General features: G+C 41.5%; 1 protein-coding gene across 1 annotated transcript in view; it reads left to right on the forward strand.

Annotated features, from left to right (window-relative positions):
• LOC114596818 (scavenger receptor cysteine-rich domain-containing protein DMBT1-like) overlaps positions 1–16,005 on the forward strand; it is an 89,245-nt gene that overhangs the window by 18,734 nt on the left and 54,506 nt on the right. Inside the window, exons 7-13 of the mRNA XM_077930872.1 lie at positions 852–1,042; positions 2,585–2,629; positions 7,019–7,036; positions 8,139–8,156; positions 9,598–9,615; positions 11,048–11,065; positions 12,477–12,494. Of these exons, the coding sequence (XP_077786998.1) occupies positions 852–1,042; positions 2,585–2,629; positions 7,019–7,036; positions 8,139–8,156; positions 9,598–9,615; positions 11,048–11,065; positions 12,477–12,494 (326 nt within the window). The remainder of the gene's footprint in view (positions 1–851; positions 1,043–2,584; positions 2,630–7,018; positions 7,037–8,138; positions 8,157–9,597; positions 9,616–11,047; positions 11,066–12,476; positions 12,495–16,005) is intronic.

Here is a 16,005-nt window from a genome sequence, read left to right on the forward strand (position 1 = left end):
AGGTAGCCAGAATCACCTAGGACCAGATAAGGCCGTACCTTGGAAGTCGAACGGAATCCATTCCAGAAGTCCGTTTGACTTCCAAAACGTTCGAAAACCAAAGCGTGGCTTCTGATTGGAATTCATGGAAGCCCCATCGGACATTTGGCTTCCAAAAATAGTTCACAAACTGGAATAGTCACTTCTGGGTTTGCGACTACCAGGAGACAAAACATTCGGGAACTAAGCTGTTCCACTTCTAAGGTATGACTGTACATAAGAAGGCAATGGGCAAGATACAATTCCGAGTTTTTCAATCCAGTCCCATATACGTATATACGTGATATAGTTCACACAAATGCACACAATGAGCCCCAATGAATAACGGAATATTGAAAGGAGAATAGCGGGGGAGAATGGAATGCCTCTCTCACACACATCCAGGGCTTTTAATTACTGTGAAGAATATGTATTACTTAGTATTTTTGTTTTTATAATACTTATTCTGTGACATATAATATACATTGCATTACATGTACTCAACAACTTGAATCAAATTAGATAGTATTCATCACAGCTTGGTAACTTAAAGCTTTCTCCCAATGCCTGTCTACATCCATATAACTTAGAAAACATTGCTAAAACCTGACTGTAAATGTGAGGCTGACCCCATATTTTTTCAAATACTCAGATTTATGGAGGATGATTGAGTGTATTTCCAATATTTGGTAATCAATTTTTTGCCAGTCTCTCAGCATAATCTAACATGCCATGTCTTGAGGAATTGCTAGTTGCGAGGAATAAAAATAGAGTTTTTACGTGGCTCCATTAATATGAATAATATATAATAACTTCTAAATTTGCATCTACAGTTTGAACTGCCGCACAGACTATATTGCCGTCTATGATGGTGGCCTGGGCTCATCAAGACAACTTGGAAGAATTTGCTTGGCTACCCGTCATGTATTTATATCCACTTCAAACACAATGACTGTTGTGTTGTACAGAAATTCCTTTAACGCAGGACCATCATTTACTGCTTATTACTATACTACGCCACAAGGTAAAATGCGATTTTTAAAGTCACCTATTAATCAACAAACATATTCAATCTGCTGCTTTCATGAATGGATCCTTATGCTTCTTTAAAAATTGCATAAGAATATATAAAAAGAGTCCTACCTAATAAGACTGAATATTCTCATAGCCCATCATTTTGGGAAGTCCAGAAACAGGACTTCAAACCTGTTGCATTTACCTGGTCTGTTCACACGATGGTTTATTGTGGACCTGTGCTCACGCATGCATGTTTTGCACAGCATCTACATGGCACAGTCCTCGTCAAAATGCAGTCCCATATTATTTTCCTAATTAATCCAGATTGGGTGGGTGTGGAACTGGTAAATGGTAAATGTGATAACGCTAAATGTGTACTAAATGGTAAAAAAATATGAAACGGCATGTTGATAAGGACATCAGGGCTGGTTTGGGAGGTGACTGGGATGGCACTGGATCCTTATGGTTGGGAAGGAGCTGAATTTCCCCTAGTGTGGGTAAATGTTGCTTAAGTAAAGAAGCTTCTGCACCCTGGTCTGCCACTTTTTCAGCCCTTTTGATTTCATTTGGGCAAGTACTGGGGACACTTCTGTGGCAGTGAAGTAGAGGGATTCATCCCCTGATCTCTCTCTCCAACCCCTCTTTCCACCCTTGGAGAGGGAGATCCAATGCCATCCTCCTCCTCCTCCTCCTCCTCCTCATCATCATCATCATTATTTATTATATTTCTTTATTATTATTTATACCTCGCCCATCTGGCTGGGTTTCCCCAGCCACTCTGGGCAGTTTCCAAAAAATGATTAAAAATACATTAAACGTCCCTAAACAGGGCTGCCTTCAGATGTCTTCTAAACATCAGATAGTTGTTTATTTCCTTGACATCTGATGGGAGGGCGTTCCACAGGGTGGGCGCCACTACCAAGAAGACTCTCTGCCTGGTTCCCTGTAACTTGGCTTCTCGCAGTGAGGGAACCGCCAGAAGGCCCTCGGTGCTGGACCTCAGTGTCCGGGTAGAACGATGGGGGTGGAGACGCTCCTTCAAATATACTGGACCGAGGCCGTTTAGGGCTTTAAAGGTCAACACCAACACTTTGAATTGTGCTCGGAAATGTACTGAGAGCCAATGTAGGTCTTTCAAGACCGGTGTTATGTGGTCTCGGTGGCCACTCCCAGTCACCAGTCTAGCCTTACTCCCTTACTACCAGAGGGCCGTACTGCCCCAGGCGACTATAGGCTTGAAGGACAAGAGTACATATTGGATTTATATTCCCTTCTTTTATTTGTCTTCTCATTCCCCAACAATTCACCTTTCATTCATTCATAAGTAAATACTATATAAATTCACTGCCACAAAAATGGGGTTTCAATGTAATATAGTTCTTAATAATTTTTATTCCTTTCTTTTGCAAGAAACAACCACAGAACACATTGATCCTAGTAAGAAGAATCTGCTAGATATTTAAAAGCATTAGTACAATATACTGTTTTGATTTCATTTTACTGCACCATTTTCTCTTACTCTGTTACTTTGTTTCTCTTCACGAACTAGCTTCTGTCACCCCGGAAGCAACTACAGAAGCAACTACTGCTGCTGGTAAGAGTCCTCTGACTCCCATACTAAAGTAATAAATCCTAATCCTGAGTATGTACACACAAATATCATAGAACAGGTTTCTCATGCAGAGCATCTGCTAACGAGAAACCTGAAAATTAGGTGGTGTGTATATTTTGAAGAGCCTGATCTGTTGATGGCAATCACAGACTGTCTGGAGAAGCAAGCACAAATCTCTTCCAGAGATTTCCTTGACTTCTATTTCATTTGTATGCCATTGTCTAAGACTCTGTTCCTCAAGTCTGGTCTTGAAACAAGCATGGTCACATCCACCTTGCTGAAACATCCTCCTTGAATATTTGCTGAAATATTCTCCTTGAATATGGGGCTAAGGTGTCGTGCGAATAATTTATGTTAATGTGGTAGATGTTGGAGTCGCCTCTGCAGAGGTTATTCATTTTTTTTTTAAAAAAATAATTTTTATTAATTTTCCAAGCATATAATAAAAACAGACAATCAAACAAAACATACAAAACATACAAACATATAAACATGTATACTTTCGTAATCTTATCTTCCTACACCTTGCTTCCCGGACTTCCCCATACCTCCCCTTTTCTGCATCCTTGTTTTTGCCTTTCTTCAGCAACCCTCCAACTGATTAATTAATTCACTTTCATTCTAATTTCCTTAACTTAATGTTTACAGCTGCATTTCTCTATTTCTTAACACCTTAACATCTCATTACACTTCAATTTTACAACAATTTTTAAGGTAAATTTTAAATTTCTTCCAGTCTTCTTCCACTGTCTCTTTCCCCTGGTCACGGATTCTGCCGGTCATCTCTGCCAGTCCCATGTAGTCAATCACCTTTGCTTGCCATTCTTCCAGAGTGGGTAGCTCTTGTGTCTTCCAATACTTTGCCAGAAGAATTCTTGCTGCTGTAGTAGCATACATAAAAAACGTCCTATCCTTCTTTGTCACCAATTGGCCAACCATGCCCAGGAGAAAAGCCTCAGGTTTTTTAGGGAAGGTCCATTTAAGAACCTTCTTAATTTCATTATAGATCATTTCCCAAAAGGCTTTAATCTTCGGGCAGGTCCACCAAAGTTGGTAAAAGGTACCTTCAGTCTCATTACATTTCCAGCATTTGTTATTGGGCAAATGCTAAATTTTTGCAAGCTTGACTGGGGTCATATACCACCTGTAAATCATTTTCATAATGTTTTCTCTTAAAGCATTGCATGCCGTAAACTTAAGACCAGTATTCCATAACTGTTCCCAGTCAGCAAACATAATGTTATGACCAATGTCTTGTGCCCATTTAATCATAGCTGATTTCACCGTTTCATCCTGTGTATTCCATTTCAACAGCAAATTATACATTCTTGACAAGTTCTTAGTATTGGATTCTAACAGTTCTGTTTCTAATTTTGACCTCTCCATCTGGAAACCTATTTTCCTGTCCTGTTTAAATACCTTGTTTATCTGAAGGTAATGCAACCAATCTCTTACCTTAGACTTTAATTTCTCATAACTCTGTAATTTGACTCTTTCACCATCTTGTTCTAATATTTCACAGTATTTTGGCCATTTAGACTCCATATTAAGTTTTTTAGTCTCTTTAGCTTCCATTGGTGATAACCACCTGGGAGTTTTACTTTCCAATAGGTCTTTGTATCTTATCCAAACATTGTATAATGCTTTCCTAACAATATGTTTTTTAAAGCCTTTATGCGATTTTACCTTGTCATACCATATATATGCATGCCAACCAAATCTATTATCGTACCCTTCCAGATCCAAAATGTCTGTATTCTCAAGAAGTAGCCATTGTTTCAGCCAGCAGAAAGCTGCCGATTCATAGTAGAGTCTTAAGTCCGGCAGGGCAAACCCCCCTCTATCTTTTGCGTCAGTTAAAATCTTAAATTTTATTCTGGGCTTTTTGCCCTGCCAGACAAATTTGGATATGTCTTTCTGCCACTTCTTGAAGCAGTCCATCTTATCCAAGATCTGGAGTGTCTGAAATAAAAACAGCATTCTAGGCAATACATTCATCTTAATGACAGCAATTCGGCCTAACAAGGAAAGTCTCAATCTTGACCATATTTCTAGATCTTTCTTTACTTCTGTCCAACATTTGTCATAATTGTCCTTAAATAAGTTTACATTCTTAGAAGTCAGATTTACCCCCAGGTACTTCACTTTTTTTGTGATCTCTAAACCTGTTTCACTCTGAAACTTCTCTTTTTCAGCCATTGTTAGATTTTTCTCCAACACTTTTGTTTTCTGTTTGTTCAGTTTAAATCCTGCTACTTGACCAAATATCTCAATTAGTTCTAATACTCTTTTGGTACTAGTATCTGGCTGTTGCAAAATCAATACTAGGTCATCTGCAAATGCCCTTAGTTTGTAATGTCTGGCTCCGACCTGAACTCCTTTAACCAGCTGGTCCTTTCTAATCATATTTAACAAGACCTCCAGGACTGATATAAAAAGTAAAGGGGATATTGGGCATCCCTGTCGTGTACCTTTTTCTATAGGTATTTCTTCCGTAACCACATTATTTACAATTAACTTTGCTTTTTGTTTAGAATATATAGCACCTATACCGTTTTCAAAACCTTGGCCTACCCCCATCCCTTGGAGATTCTTCTTCATAAAACTCCAGCAAATGTTATCAAAGGCTTTCTCCGCATCCACAAAAATTAAAACAGCTTTCCTGTTAATGTCCACTTCTAACAATTCCAAAATGTCTATAATGTTCCTCACATTATCTGACATATGTCTCCCTGGAAGAAAGCCAGTTTGGTCCTTATGAATCTCCCCTATCAACACTCTCTTCAGTCTTTTTGCCAAAATGTCTGCAAAAATTTTGTAATCCACATTAAGTAGTGATATAGGGCGGTAGTTTTTAACCTGGTTCTTTTCAGTCTCAGTTTTCGGTATAAGTGAGATGAAAGCTTCTTTCCACGATTCAGGTGCCTTTTCCCCCTCCAAAATTTCATTGCAAACTTCCATCAGTGGTTGTACTAGCCATTCCTTCAATGCTTTATAATATTTAGCCGTCAAACCATCTGGTCCTGGAGATTGGTTATTCAGTTCCTCTTAGTACCTGACTTCTAATCATTAGATTGTGGTGACTGTTGTTGCTATGACACACTCAAAGCTTAGGAGCTGAAGTCTCTGCATAAGACTCAGCTGGCATGTAAGTGTAATTAGTGGAGCAACTTTTCCAACCAGAAACCACAGAACCTCTGCCAATGACAAGACTGAATCTTTCTCTCAATAGGCAGGAAGTATGAAAGATTCCTAGTAGAAATTCCATTCAGAATTGGGGGAAAGAGCTCTTAGGTGTGGTTACTAGTACATATTTGAAAATCTGAAAGTATTAGTGATACATGTTCCAAAGGTAACTGAGTCAATATTTCAAAACAAGGAAGAAACTGAACCAATTTTTGAAAAAGAGTTTGGAAAATTGAATGGAAATTGTGTGTGTGTGTGTAACTGGAAGCAAATACTGAGCTGTGTTTGAAAGCATGTCCAGTACAAGTTGATAAATAGGTACCACTCCGGCGGGAAGGTAAACAGCGTTTCCGAGCGCTGCTCTGGTTCACCAGAAGTGGCTTAATCATGCTGGCCACATGATCCGGAAGCTGTCTGCAGACAAACACCAGCTCCCTTAGCCTACAGAGTGAGATGAGCGCGCAAACCAGGAGTAGTCCACGACTACATCACCAGCTTTTTAGAAATCTTCCATTTCTATCCTGATGCAGTAGTGCTGAGGCTAGATGCTTCTTGGGTTTGGTGGTCCACTGAAAAATATCCAGTGTTAGTTACACTGAGTAGTAAACCTTCAGGCCCTTACTACAAGGATTGCCTCTTGTGCCACAGATCCTTTCCCCAAAGATTCTTGGAAATTTTAGCTTGTTAAGGGTGCTGAGAACTGTTAGGAGGCCCCCATTCCCCTCTCAGAGCTACAGTTGTCAGAGTTCCATGGAGAGAAGGTCTGGTTGTTCAATGTTTGGCTTAATATTAACACATTCTACCACAATCTGATCGATTCTGTTCTTTCTTACTAGTTCTAACCACAACTGGAGAACCGACCACTATAGTCACACAGTGTAAGTCTGCATGTAGAAACTTCTTTTGTGACCACACAGGGAAATAAGACACACAGATTGGGTGAACTGAGCCACATTTAATTTAACACTGCAAATCTGCAGAAGGGAACCAAGGTCAACCTCAGACATCTCCCTCTGCTCTCATGGAGGGAGATCTGATCATTTCTGTAGCCCACAGGGCAGTTCCCTCAAGGGGCACAGGGTTGCTGGCTTCATTGGGTAAAAAGACTGATGAATATTAATAGATAATAGTGACATGCCTATTTCTTACCAATGCATATCAATCTTTCTCTTTCTTTGTGAACAGCTCCTTCTACACCTCCTGGTGAGTCCTACTTTTTTTATTCCAAGTCTCAATCTTTATCAATAGGCATGAAGTATGAAAGATACATGGTGGGAAATTGATTAAGAATTGGGGGGGGGGGGAGCTCTTAGGTGTAGTTGCTAGTACATATTTGAAAGTCTGAAAGTATTAGTGATATATGTTCCAAAGGTAACTGAGTCATTATTTCAAAACAAGGAAGAAATTGAACCGACTTTTGAAAAACAGTTTGGAAAATTGAATGGAAATTGAGTCTGTGTGTGTGTGTGTGTGTGTGTGTGTGTGTGTGTGTGTGTAAGAAACTGGAAGCAATAGATATCTTGTAGTGAGCAGAATTAGGCATGGCATAGCAACCTGGCTTTTGGTTACAACTTTATTCCCCATTTCTTTTCTTCTAGGAACAAACTACCATCAGCTTTTTAGAAATCTTCCATTTCTAGCCTGATGCAGTAGTGCTGAGGCTAGATGCTTCTTGGGTTTGGTGGTCCACTAAAATATATCCAGTGTTAGTTATACTGAGTAGTAAACCTTCAGGCCCTTACTACAAGGATTGCCACTTGTGCCACAGATCCTTTCCCCAAAGATTCATGGGAATTTTAGCTTGTTAAGGGTGTGGAGAATTGTTAGGAGGCCCCCATTCCCCTCTCAGAGCTACAGTTGTCAGAGTTCCATGGAGAGAAGGTCTGGTTGTTCAATGTTTGGCTTAATATTAACACATTCTACCACAATCTTATTTATTCTGTTCTTTCTTACTAGTTCTATCCACAACTGGAGAACCGACCACTATAGTCACAGAGTGTAAGTCTGCATGTAGAAACTTCTTTTGTGACCACACCGGGAAATAAGACACACACATTGGGTGAACTGAGCCACATTTAATTTAACACTGCAAATCTGCAGAAGGGAATCAAGGTCAACCTCAGACATCTCCCTCTGCTCTCATGGAGGGAGATCTGATTATTTCTGTGGCCCACAGGGCAGTTCCCTCAAGGGGCACAGGGTTGCTGGCTATATTGGGTAAAAATACTGATGAATATTAATAGATAATAGTGACATGCCTATTTCTTACCAATGCATATCACTGTTTCTCTTTCTTTGTGAACAGCTTCTTCTACTCCTCCTGGTGAGTCCTACTTTTTTTATTCCAAGTCTGAATCTTTCTCAATAGGCATGAAATATGAAACATACATAGTGGGAAATCGATTAAGAATTGGGGGGGGGGGGAGCTCTTAGGTGTAGTTGCTAGTACATATTTGAAAGTCTGAAAGTATTAGTGATATATGTTCCAAAGGTAACTGAGTCATTATTTCAAAACAAGGAAGAAATTGAACCGACTTTTGAAAAACAGTTTGGAAAATTGAATGGAAATTGTGTGTGTGTGTGTGTGTGTGTGTGTGTGTAAGAAACTGGAGGGAATAGGTATCTTGTAACGCAGGTGGCGCTGTGGGTAAAACCTCAGCGCCTAGGACTTCCCGATCGCATGGTCGGCGGTTCGAATCCCCGCGGCAGGGTGAGCTCCCGTCGTTCGGTCCCAGCTCCTGCCCACCTAGCAGTTCGAAAGCACCCCTAAGTGCAAGTAGATAAATAGGTACTGCTTTATAGCGGGAAGGTAAACGGCATTTCCGTGTGCTGCGCTGGCTCAACAGAGCAGCTTCGTCATGCTGGCCACGTGACCCGGAAGTGTCTCCGGACAGCGCTGGCCCCCTGCCTCTTAAGCGAGATGGGCGCGCAACCCCAGAGTCGGACACGACTGGCCCGTACGGGCAGGGGTACCTTTACCTCTACTGAGCTGTATTAGGCATGGCATAGCAACCTGGCTTTTGGTTACAACTTTATTCCCCATTTCTTTTCTTCTAGGAACAAACTACCATCAGCTTTTTAGAAATCTTCCATTTCTATGGTATTGCAGTAGTGCTGAGGCTAGATGCTTCTTGGGTTTGGTGGTCCTCTAAAATATATCCAGTGTTAGTTATACTGAGTAGTATACCTTCAGGCCCTTACTACAAGGATTGCCACTTGTGCCACAGATACTTTCCCCAAAGATTCTTGGGAATTTTAGCTTGTTAAGGGTGTGGAGAATTGTTAGGAGGTCTTCATCGCCCTCTCAAAGCTACAGTTGTCAGAGTTCCATGGAGAGAAGGTCTGGTTGTTCAATGTTTGGCTTAATATTAACACATTCTACCACAATCTGATTGATTCTGTTCTTTCTTACTAGTTCTATCCACAACTGGAGAACCGACCACTATAGTCACAGAGTGTAAGTCTGCATGTAGAAACTTCTTTTGTGACCACACCGGGAAATAAGACACACACATTGGGTGAACTGAGCCACATTTAATTTAACACTGCAAATCTGCAGAAGGGAATCAAGGTCAACCTCAGACATCTCCCTCTGCTCTCATGGAGGGAGATCTGATTATTTCTGTGGCCCACAGGGCAGTTCCCTCAAGGGGCACAGGGTTGCTGGCTATATTGGGTAAAAATACTGATGAATATTAATAGATAATAGTGACATGCCTATTTCTTACCAATGCATATCACTGTTTCTCTTTCTTTGTGAACAGCTTCTTCTACTCCTCCTGGTGAGTCCTACTTTTTTTATTCCAAGTCTGAATCTTTCTCAATAGGCATGAAATATGAAACATACATATTGGGAAATCGATTAAGAATTGGGGGGGGGGGAGCTCTTAGGTGTAGTTGCTAGTACATATTTGAAAGTCTGAAAGTATTAGTGATATATGTTCCAAAGGTAACTGAGTCATTATTTCAAAACAAGGAAGAAATTGAACCGACTTTTGAAAAACAGTTTGGAAAATTGAATGGAAATTGTGTGTGTGTGTGTGTGTGTGTAAGAAACTGGAGGGAATAGGTATCTTGTAACGCAGGTGGCGCTGTGGGTAAAACCTCAGCGCCTAGGACTTCCCGATCGCATGGTCGGCGGTTCGAATCCCCGCGGCAGGGTGAGCTCCCGTCGTTCGGTCCCAGCTCCTGCCCACCTAGCAGTTCGAAAGCACCCCTAAGTGCAAGTAGATAAATAGGTACTGCTTTATAGCGGGAAGGTAAACGGCATTTCCGTGCGCTGCGCTGGCTCACCAGAGCAGCTTCGTCATGCTGGCCACGTGACCCGGAAGTGTCTCCGGACAGCGCTGGCCCCCTGCCTCTTAAGCGAGATGGGCGCGCAACCCCAGAGTCGGACACGACTGGCCCGTACAGGCAGGGGTACCTTTACCTCTACTGAGCTGTATTAGGCATGGCATAGCAACCTGGCTTTTGGTTACAACTTTATTCCCCATTTCTTTTCTTCTAGGAACAAACTACCATCAGCTTTTTAGAAATCTTCCATTTCTATGCTATTGCAGTAGTGCTGAGGCTAGATGCTTCTTGGGTTTCGTGGTCCACTGAAATATATCCAGTGTTAGTTACACTGAGTAGTAAACCTTCAGGCCATTACTACAAGGATTGCCTCTTCGGCCACAGATCCTTTCCCCAAAGATTCTTGGAAATTTTAGCTTGCTAAGGGTGTGGAGAATTGTTAGGAGGTCTTCATCGCCCTCTCAAAGCTACAGTTGTCAGAGTTCCATGGAGAGAAGGTCTGGTTGTTCAATGTTTGGCTTAATATTAACACATTCTACCACAATCTGATTGATTCTGTTCTTTCTTACTAGTTCAATCCACAACTGGAGAACCGACCACTATAGTCACACAGTGTAAGTCTGCATGTAGAAACTTCTTTTGTGACCACACCGGGAAATTAGACACACACATTGGGTGAACTGAGCCACATTTAATTTAACACTGCAAATATGCAGAAGGGAACCAAGGTCAACCTCAGACATCTCCCTCTGCTCTCATGGAGGGAGATCTGATTATTTCTGTGGCCCACAGGGAAGTTCCCTCGAGGGGCACAGGGTTGCTGGCTTCATTGGGTAAAAATACTGATGAATATTAATAGATAATAGTGACATGCCTATTTCTTACCAATGCATATCAATGTTTCTCTTTCTTTGTGAACAGCTTCTTCTACTCCTCCTGGTGAGTCCTACTTTTTTTATTCCAAGTCTGAATCTTTCTCAATAGGCATGAAGTATGAAAGATACATAGTGGGAAATCGATTAAGAATTGGGGGGGGGGGGAGCTCTTAGGTGTAGTTGCTAGTACATATTTGAAAGTCTGAAAGTATTAATGATATATGTTCCAAAGGTAACTGAGTCATTATTTCAAAACAAGGAAGAAATTGAACCGACTTTTGAAAAACAGTTTGGAAAATTGAATGGAAATTGTGTGTGTGTGTGTGTGTGTGTGTGTGTGTGTAAGAAACTGGAGGGAATAGGTATCTTGTAACGCAGGTGGCGCTGTGGGTAAAACCTCAGCGCCTAGGACTTCCCGATCGCATGGTCGGCGGTTCGAATCCCCGCGGCAGGGTGAGCTCCCGTCGTTCGGTCCCAGCTCCTGCCCACCTAGCAGTTCGAAAGCACCCCTAAGTGCAAGTAGATAAATAGGTACTGCTTTATAGCGGGAAGGTAAACGGCATTTCCGTGCGCTGCGCTGGCTCACCAGAGCAGCTTCGTCATGCTGGCCACGTGACCCGGAAGTGTCTCCGGACAGCGCTGGCCCCCTGCCTCTTAAGCGAGATGGGCGCGCAACCCCAGAGTCGGACACGACTGGCCCGTACGGGCAGGGGTACCTTTACCTCTGCTGAGCTGTATTAGGCATGGCATAGCAACCTGGCTTTTGGTTACAACTTTATTCCCCATTTCTTTTCTTCTAGGAACAAACTACCATCAGCTTTTTAGAAATCTTCCATTTCTATGCTATTGCAGTAGTGCTGAGGCTAGATGCTTCTTGGGTTTCGTGGTCCACTGAAATATATCCAGTGTTAGTTACACTGAGTAGTAAACCTTCAGGCCATTACTACAAGGATTGCCTCTTCGGCCACAGATCCTTTCCCCAAAGATTCTTGGAAATTTTAGCTTGCTAAGGGTGTGGAGAATTGTTAGGAGGTCTTCATCGCCCTCTTAAAGCTACAGTTGTCAGAGTTCCATGGAGAGAAGGTCTGGTTGTTCAATGTTTGGCTTAATATTAACACATTCTACCACAATCTGATTGATTCTGTTCTTTCTTACTAGTTCAATCCACAACTGGAGAACCGACCACTATAGTCACACAGTGTAAGTCTGCATGTAGAAACTTCTTTTGTGACCACACAGGGAAATAAGACACACAGATTGGGTGAACTGAGCCACATTTAATTTAACACTGCAAATCTGCAGAAGGGAACCAAGGTCAACCTTAGACATCTCCCTCTGCTCTGACAGAGGGAGATCTGATTATTTCTGTGGCCCACAGGGCAGTTCCCTCAAGGGGCACAGGGTTGCTGGCTTCATTGGGTAAAAAGACTGATGAATATTAATAGATATCAATGTTTCTCTTTCTTTGTGAACAGCTTCTTCTACTCCTCCTGGTGAGTCCTACTTTTTTTATTCGAAGTCTGAATCTTTATCAATAGGCATGAAGTATGAAAGATACATAGTGGGAATTCGATTAAGAATTGGGGGGGGGGGGAGCTCTTAGGTGTAGTTGCTAGTGCATATTTGAAAGTCTGAAAGTATTAGTGATATATGTTCCAAAGGTAACTGAGTCATTATTTCAAAACAAGGAAGAAATTGAACCAACTTTTGAAAAACAGTTTGGAAAATTGAATGGAAATTATGTGTGGTGTGTGTGTGTGTGTGTGTGTGTGTGTGTGTGTGTGTGTGTAAGAAACTGGAAGCAATAGATATCTTGTAGTGAACAAAGAGGAAATTGAACAGACTTTTGAATAAAGATTTTGGAAAACTGATTGGAATGTAAGTAGAATGTAAGCATAAGTCTGCATGCTTGAAACATCTTTTGTAACCACATCGGGAAATAAGATACACAGACTGGGCGGAATGAGCCACATTTAATTTAACACAACAGATCTGCTGAAGGGAACCAAAGTGCACAATACTATCTTCAAATAGCAAACAGGGTGAACTGACTCTGACCAGAATAAGAGGCATCATTTCACCTTAAGCCCCATAACTTAGATGGGGTTTTACAGGTTGGCCTCAAAGGTACTTCTTATTCTGTCAGTGGGTCTCACAACTCAGAAGGCAAGGCTCAGAAAAGTACCTAAGGGTGCTCACCAAACCTTAACTACCTGATAACTAATTAATTAACCTATTTAACAACAAAGTCATTTACAACCAACCAAACAGACAAGCAACTCTCACCCATGAGATGAAGTAAAACCAAGAGGAAAGAGAAATACATTAAAAACATCCTGCCCACAAATATATTAGTAATTTAATAGGGGCAAGGATATTGGAGGCCTCCAGCTTCAACCTAAAAGGTCTCACTTCCATACATCACTACTGGGAAAACGATAGCTTTAACTATACAGATCTTTGTTGGCAAGGTGATGTCTCTGCTTTTTAAGATGCTGTCTAGGTTTGCCATCGCCTTTCTCCCAAGGAGCAGGCGTCTTTTAATTTCGTGACTGCTGTCACCATCTGCAGTGATCATGGAGCCCAAGAAAGTAAAATCTCTCACTGTCTCCATTTCTTCCCCTTCTATTTGCCAGGAGGTGATGGGACCGGTGGCCATGATCTTCGGTTTTTTGATGTTGAGCTTCAGACCATATTTTGCGCTCTCCTCTTTCACCCTCATTAAAAGGTTCTTTAATTCTTCCTCACTTTCTGCCATCAAGGTTGTGTCATATGCATATCTGAGGTTGTTCATATTTCTTCGGGCAATCTTAATTCCGGCTAGGGATTAATCCAGCCCAGCATTTCGCATGATGAATTCTGCATATAAGTTAAATAAGCAGGGAGACAATATACAGACTTGCCGTACTCCTTTCCCAATTTTGAACCAATCAGTTGTTCCATATCCAGTTCTAACTGTAGCTTCTTGTCCTACATAGAGATTTCTCAGGAGTCAGATGAGGTGATCAGGCACTCCCATTTCTTTAAGAACTTGCCATAGTTTGCTGTGGTCGACACAGTCAAAGGCTTTTGCATAGTCAATGAAGCAGAAGTAGATGTCTTTCTGGAACTCTCTAGCTTTCTCCATAATCCAGTGCATGTTTGCAATTTGGTCTCTGGTTCCTCTGCCTCTTCTAAATCCAGCTTGCACTTCTGGGAGTTCTCGGTCCACATACTGCTTGAGCCTGCCTTGTAGAATTTTAAGCATAACCTTGCTAGCGTGTGAAATGAGTGCAATTGTGCGGTAGTTGGAGCATTCTTTGGCACTGCCCTTCTTTGGGATTGGGATGTAGACTGATCTTCTCCAATCCTCTGGCCACTGCTGAGTTTTCCAAACTTGCTGGCACACTGAGTGTAGCACCTTGACAGCATCATCTTTTAAAATTTTAAATAGTTCAGCTCGAATACCATCACTTCCACTGGTCTTGTTACTAGCAGTGCTTTCTAAGGTGCTTTTGACTTCACTCTCCAGGATGTCTGGCTCAAGTTCAGCAACCACACTAACAGGGGTGTATGAGCCATTCATATCTTTCTAGTATAATTCCTCTGTGTATTCTTGCCACCTCTTCTTGATGTCTTCTGCTTCTGTTAGGTCCTTACCACTTTTGTCGTTTATTATAGTAATCTTTGTATGAAATGTTCCTTTCATATCTCCAATTTTCTTGAACAGATCTCTGGTTCTTCCCATTCTGTTGTTTTCCTCTATTTCTCCCTCGCATTTTGCTTGCCTTCTCTCCCCCGCTATTTGTAAGGCCTCGTTGGACAGCCACTTTGCTTTCTTGCATTTCCTTTTCTTTGGGATGGTTTTTGTTGCTGCCTCCTGTATAATGTTGCAAGCCTCCATCCATAGTTCTTCAGTCACTCTGTCCACCAAATCTATTTCCGTGGACCTACTCTGAATATGACTAATGTTGGATATCACCTTCTGATGAAAAGATGAGAGTAAACAGGAACAAAATTAGGTCAAAACTTGAAAAACTATGATATCCTGGTTTATTTTAGTATGTGTAGAGCCAAAACACTAGATCCCTAGGGCTACACATCCTCTGTTTCATTTAAGGATATTTACAATTTTCTTCAGAAAAGCAGCTAACCTTGGTCAAGAGTCCTCCTATGTTTCTCTTCAGTGTTCTAAGGTTGTTAAAGTCTAAACACACTTAAGTCTCTGTTGCTTGTCCATTTATGACAACATGCTGGGGTGGTAAAATGCTTGTTATTCAACTGAACTTTACTCCACAAATATTGATCAAGGTTGCTTTTTTTTATCAAATTCTTCTCTCACAGCTCCAGGGTTGACAACCAAACCCATGTATAGTAAGTTTCCAATCTAAATCTTTATTGTTATACTTTGTCCAAATAGGGTAAGAATTTGTTGTTGTTGTTGTTTAGTCGTTTAGTCGTGTCCGACTCTTCGTGACCCCATGGACCAGAGCACGCCAGGCACTTCTGTCTTCCACTGCCTCCCACAGTTTGATCAAACTCATGCTGGTAGCTTCAAGAACACCATCCAACCATCTCACCCTCTGTCGTCCCCTTCTCCTTGTGCCCTCCATCTTTCCCAACATCAGGGTCTTTTCCAGGGAGTCTTCTCTTCTCATGAGGTGGCCAAAGTATTGGAGTCTCAGCTTCACGATCTGTCCTTCCAGTGAGCACTCAGGGCTGATTTCCTTAAGAATGGATACGTTTGATCTTCTTGCAGTCCATGAGACTCTCAAGATTCTCCTCCAGCACCATAATTCAAAAGCATCAATTCTTCGGCGATCAGCCTACTTTATGGTCCAGCTCTCACTTCCATACATCACTACTGGGAAAACCATAGCTTTTACTATACGGACCTTTGTTGGCAAGGTGATGTCTCTACTAGAATTATGAATTATGTATATGAATTAGAGAGAAGCAAGTCTTCAACTGAATAATCAGACATTCAGTTGCAAATCTGTTGCCTTCTCTCTGTGTTCATGCAGT

The sequence above is a fragment of the Podarcis muralis genome, chromosome 6 (assembly GCF_964188315.1).
Source record: "Podarcis muralis chromosome 6, rPodMur119.hap1.1, whole genome shotgun sequence".
NCBI lineage: Eukaryota > Metazoa > Chordata > Lepidosauria > Squamata > Lacertidae > Podarcis > Podarcis muralis.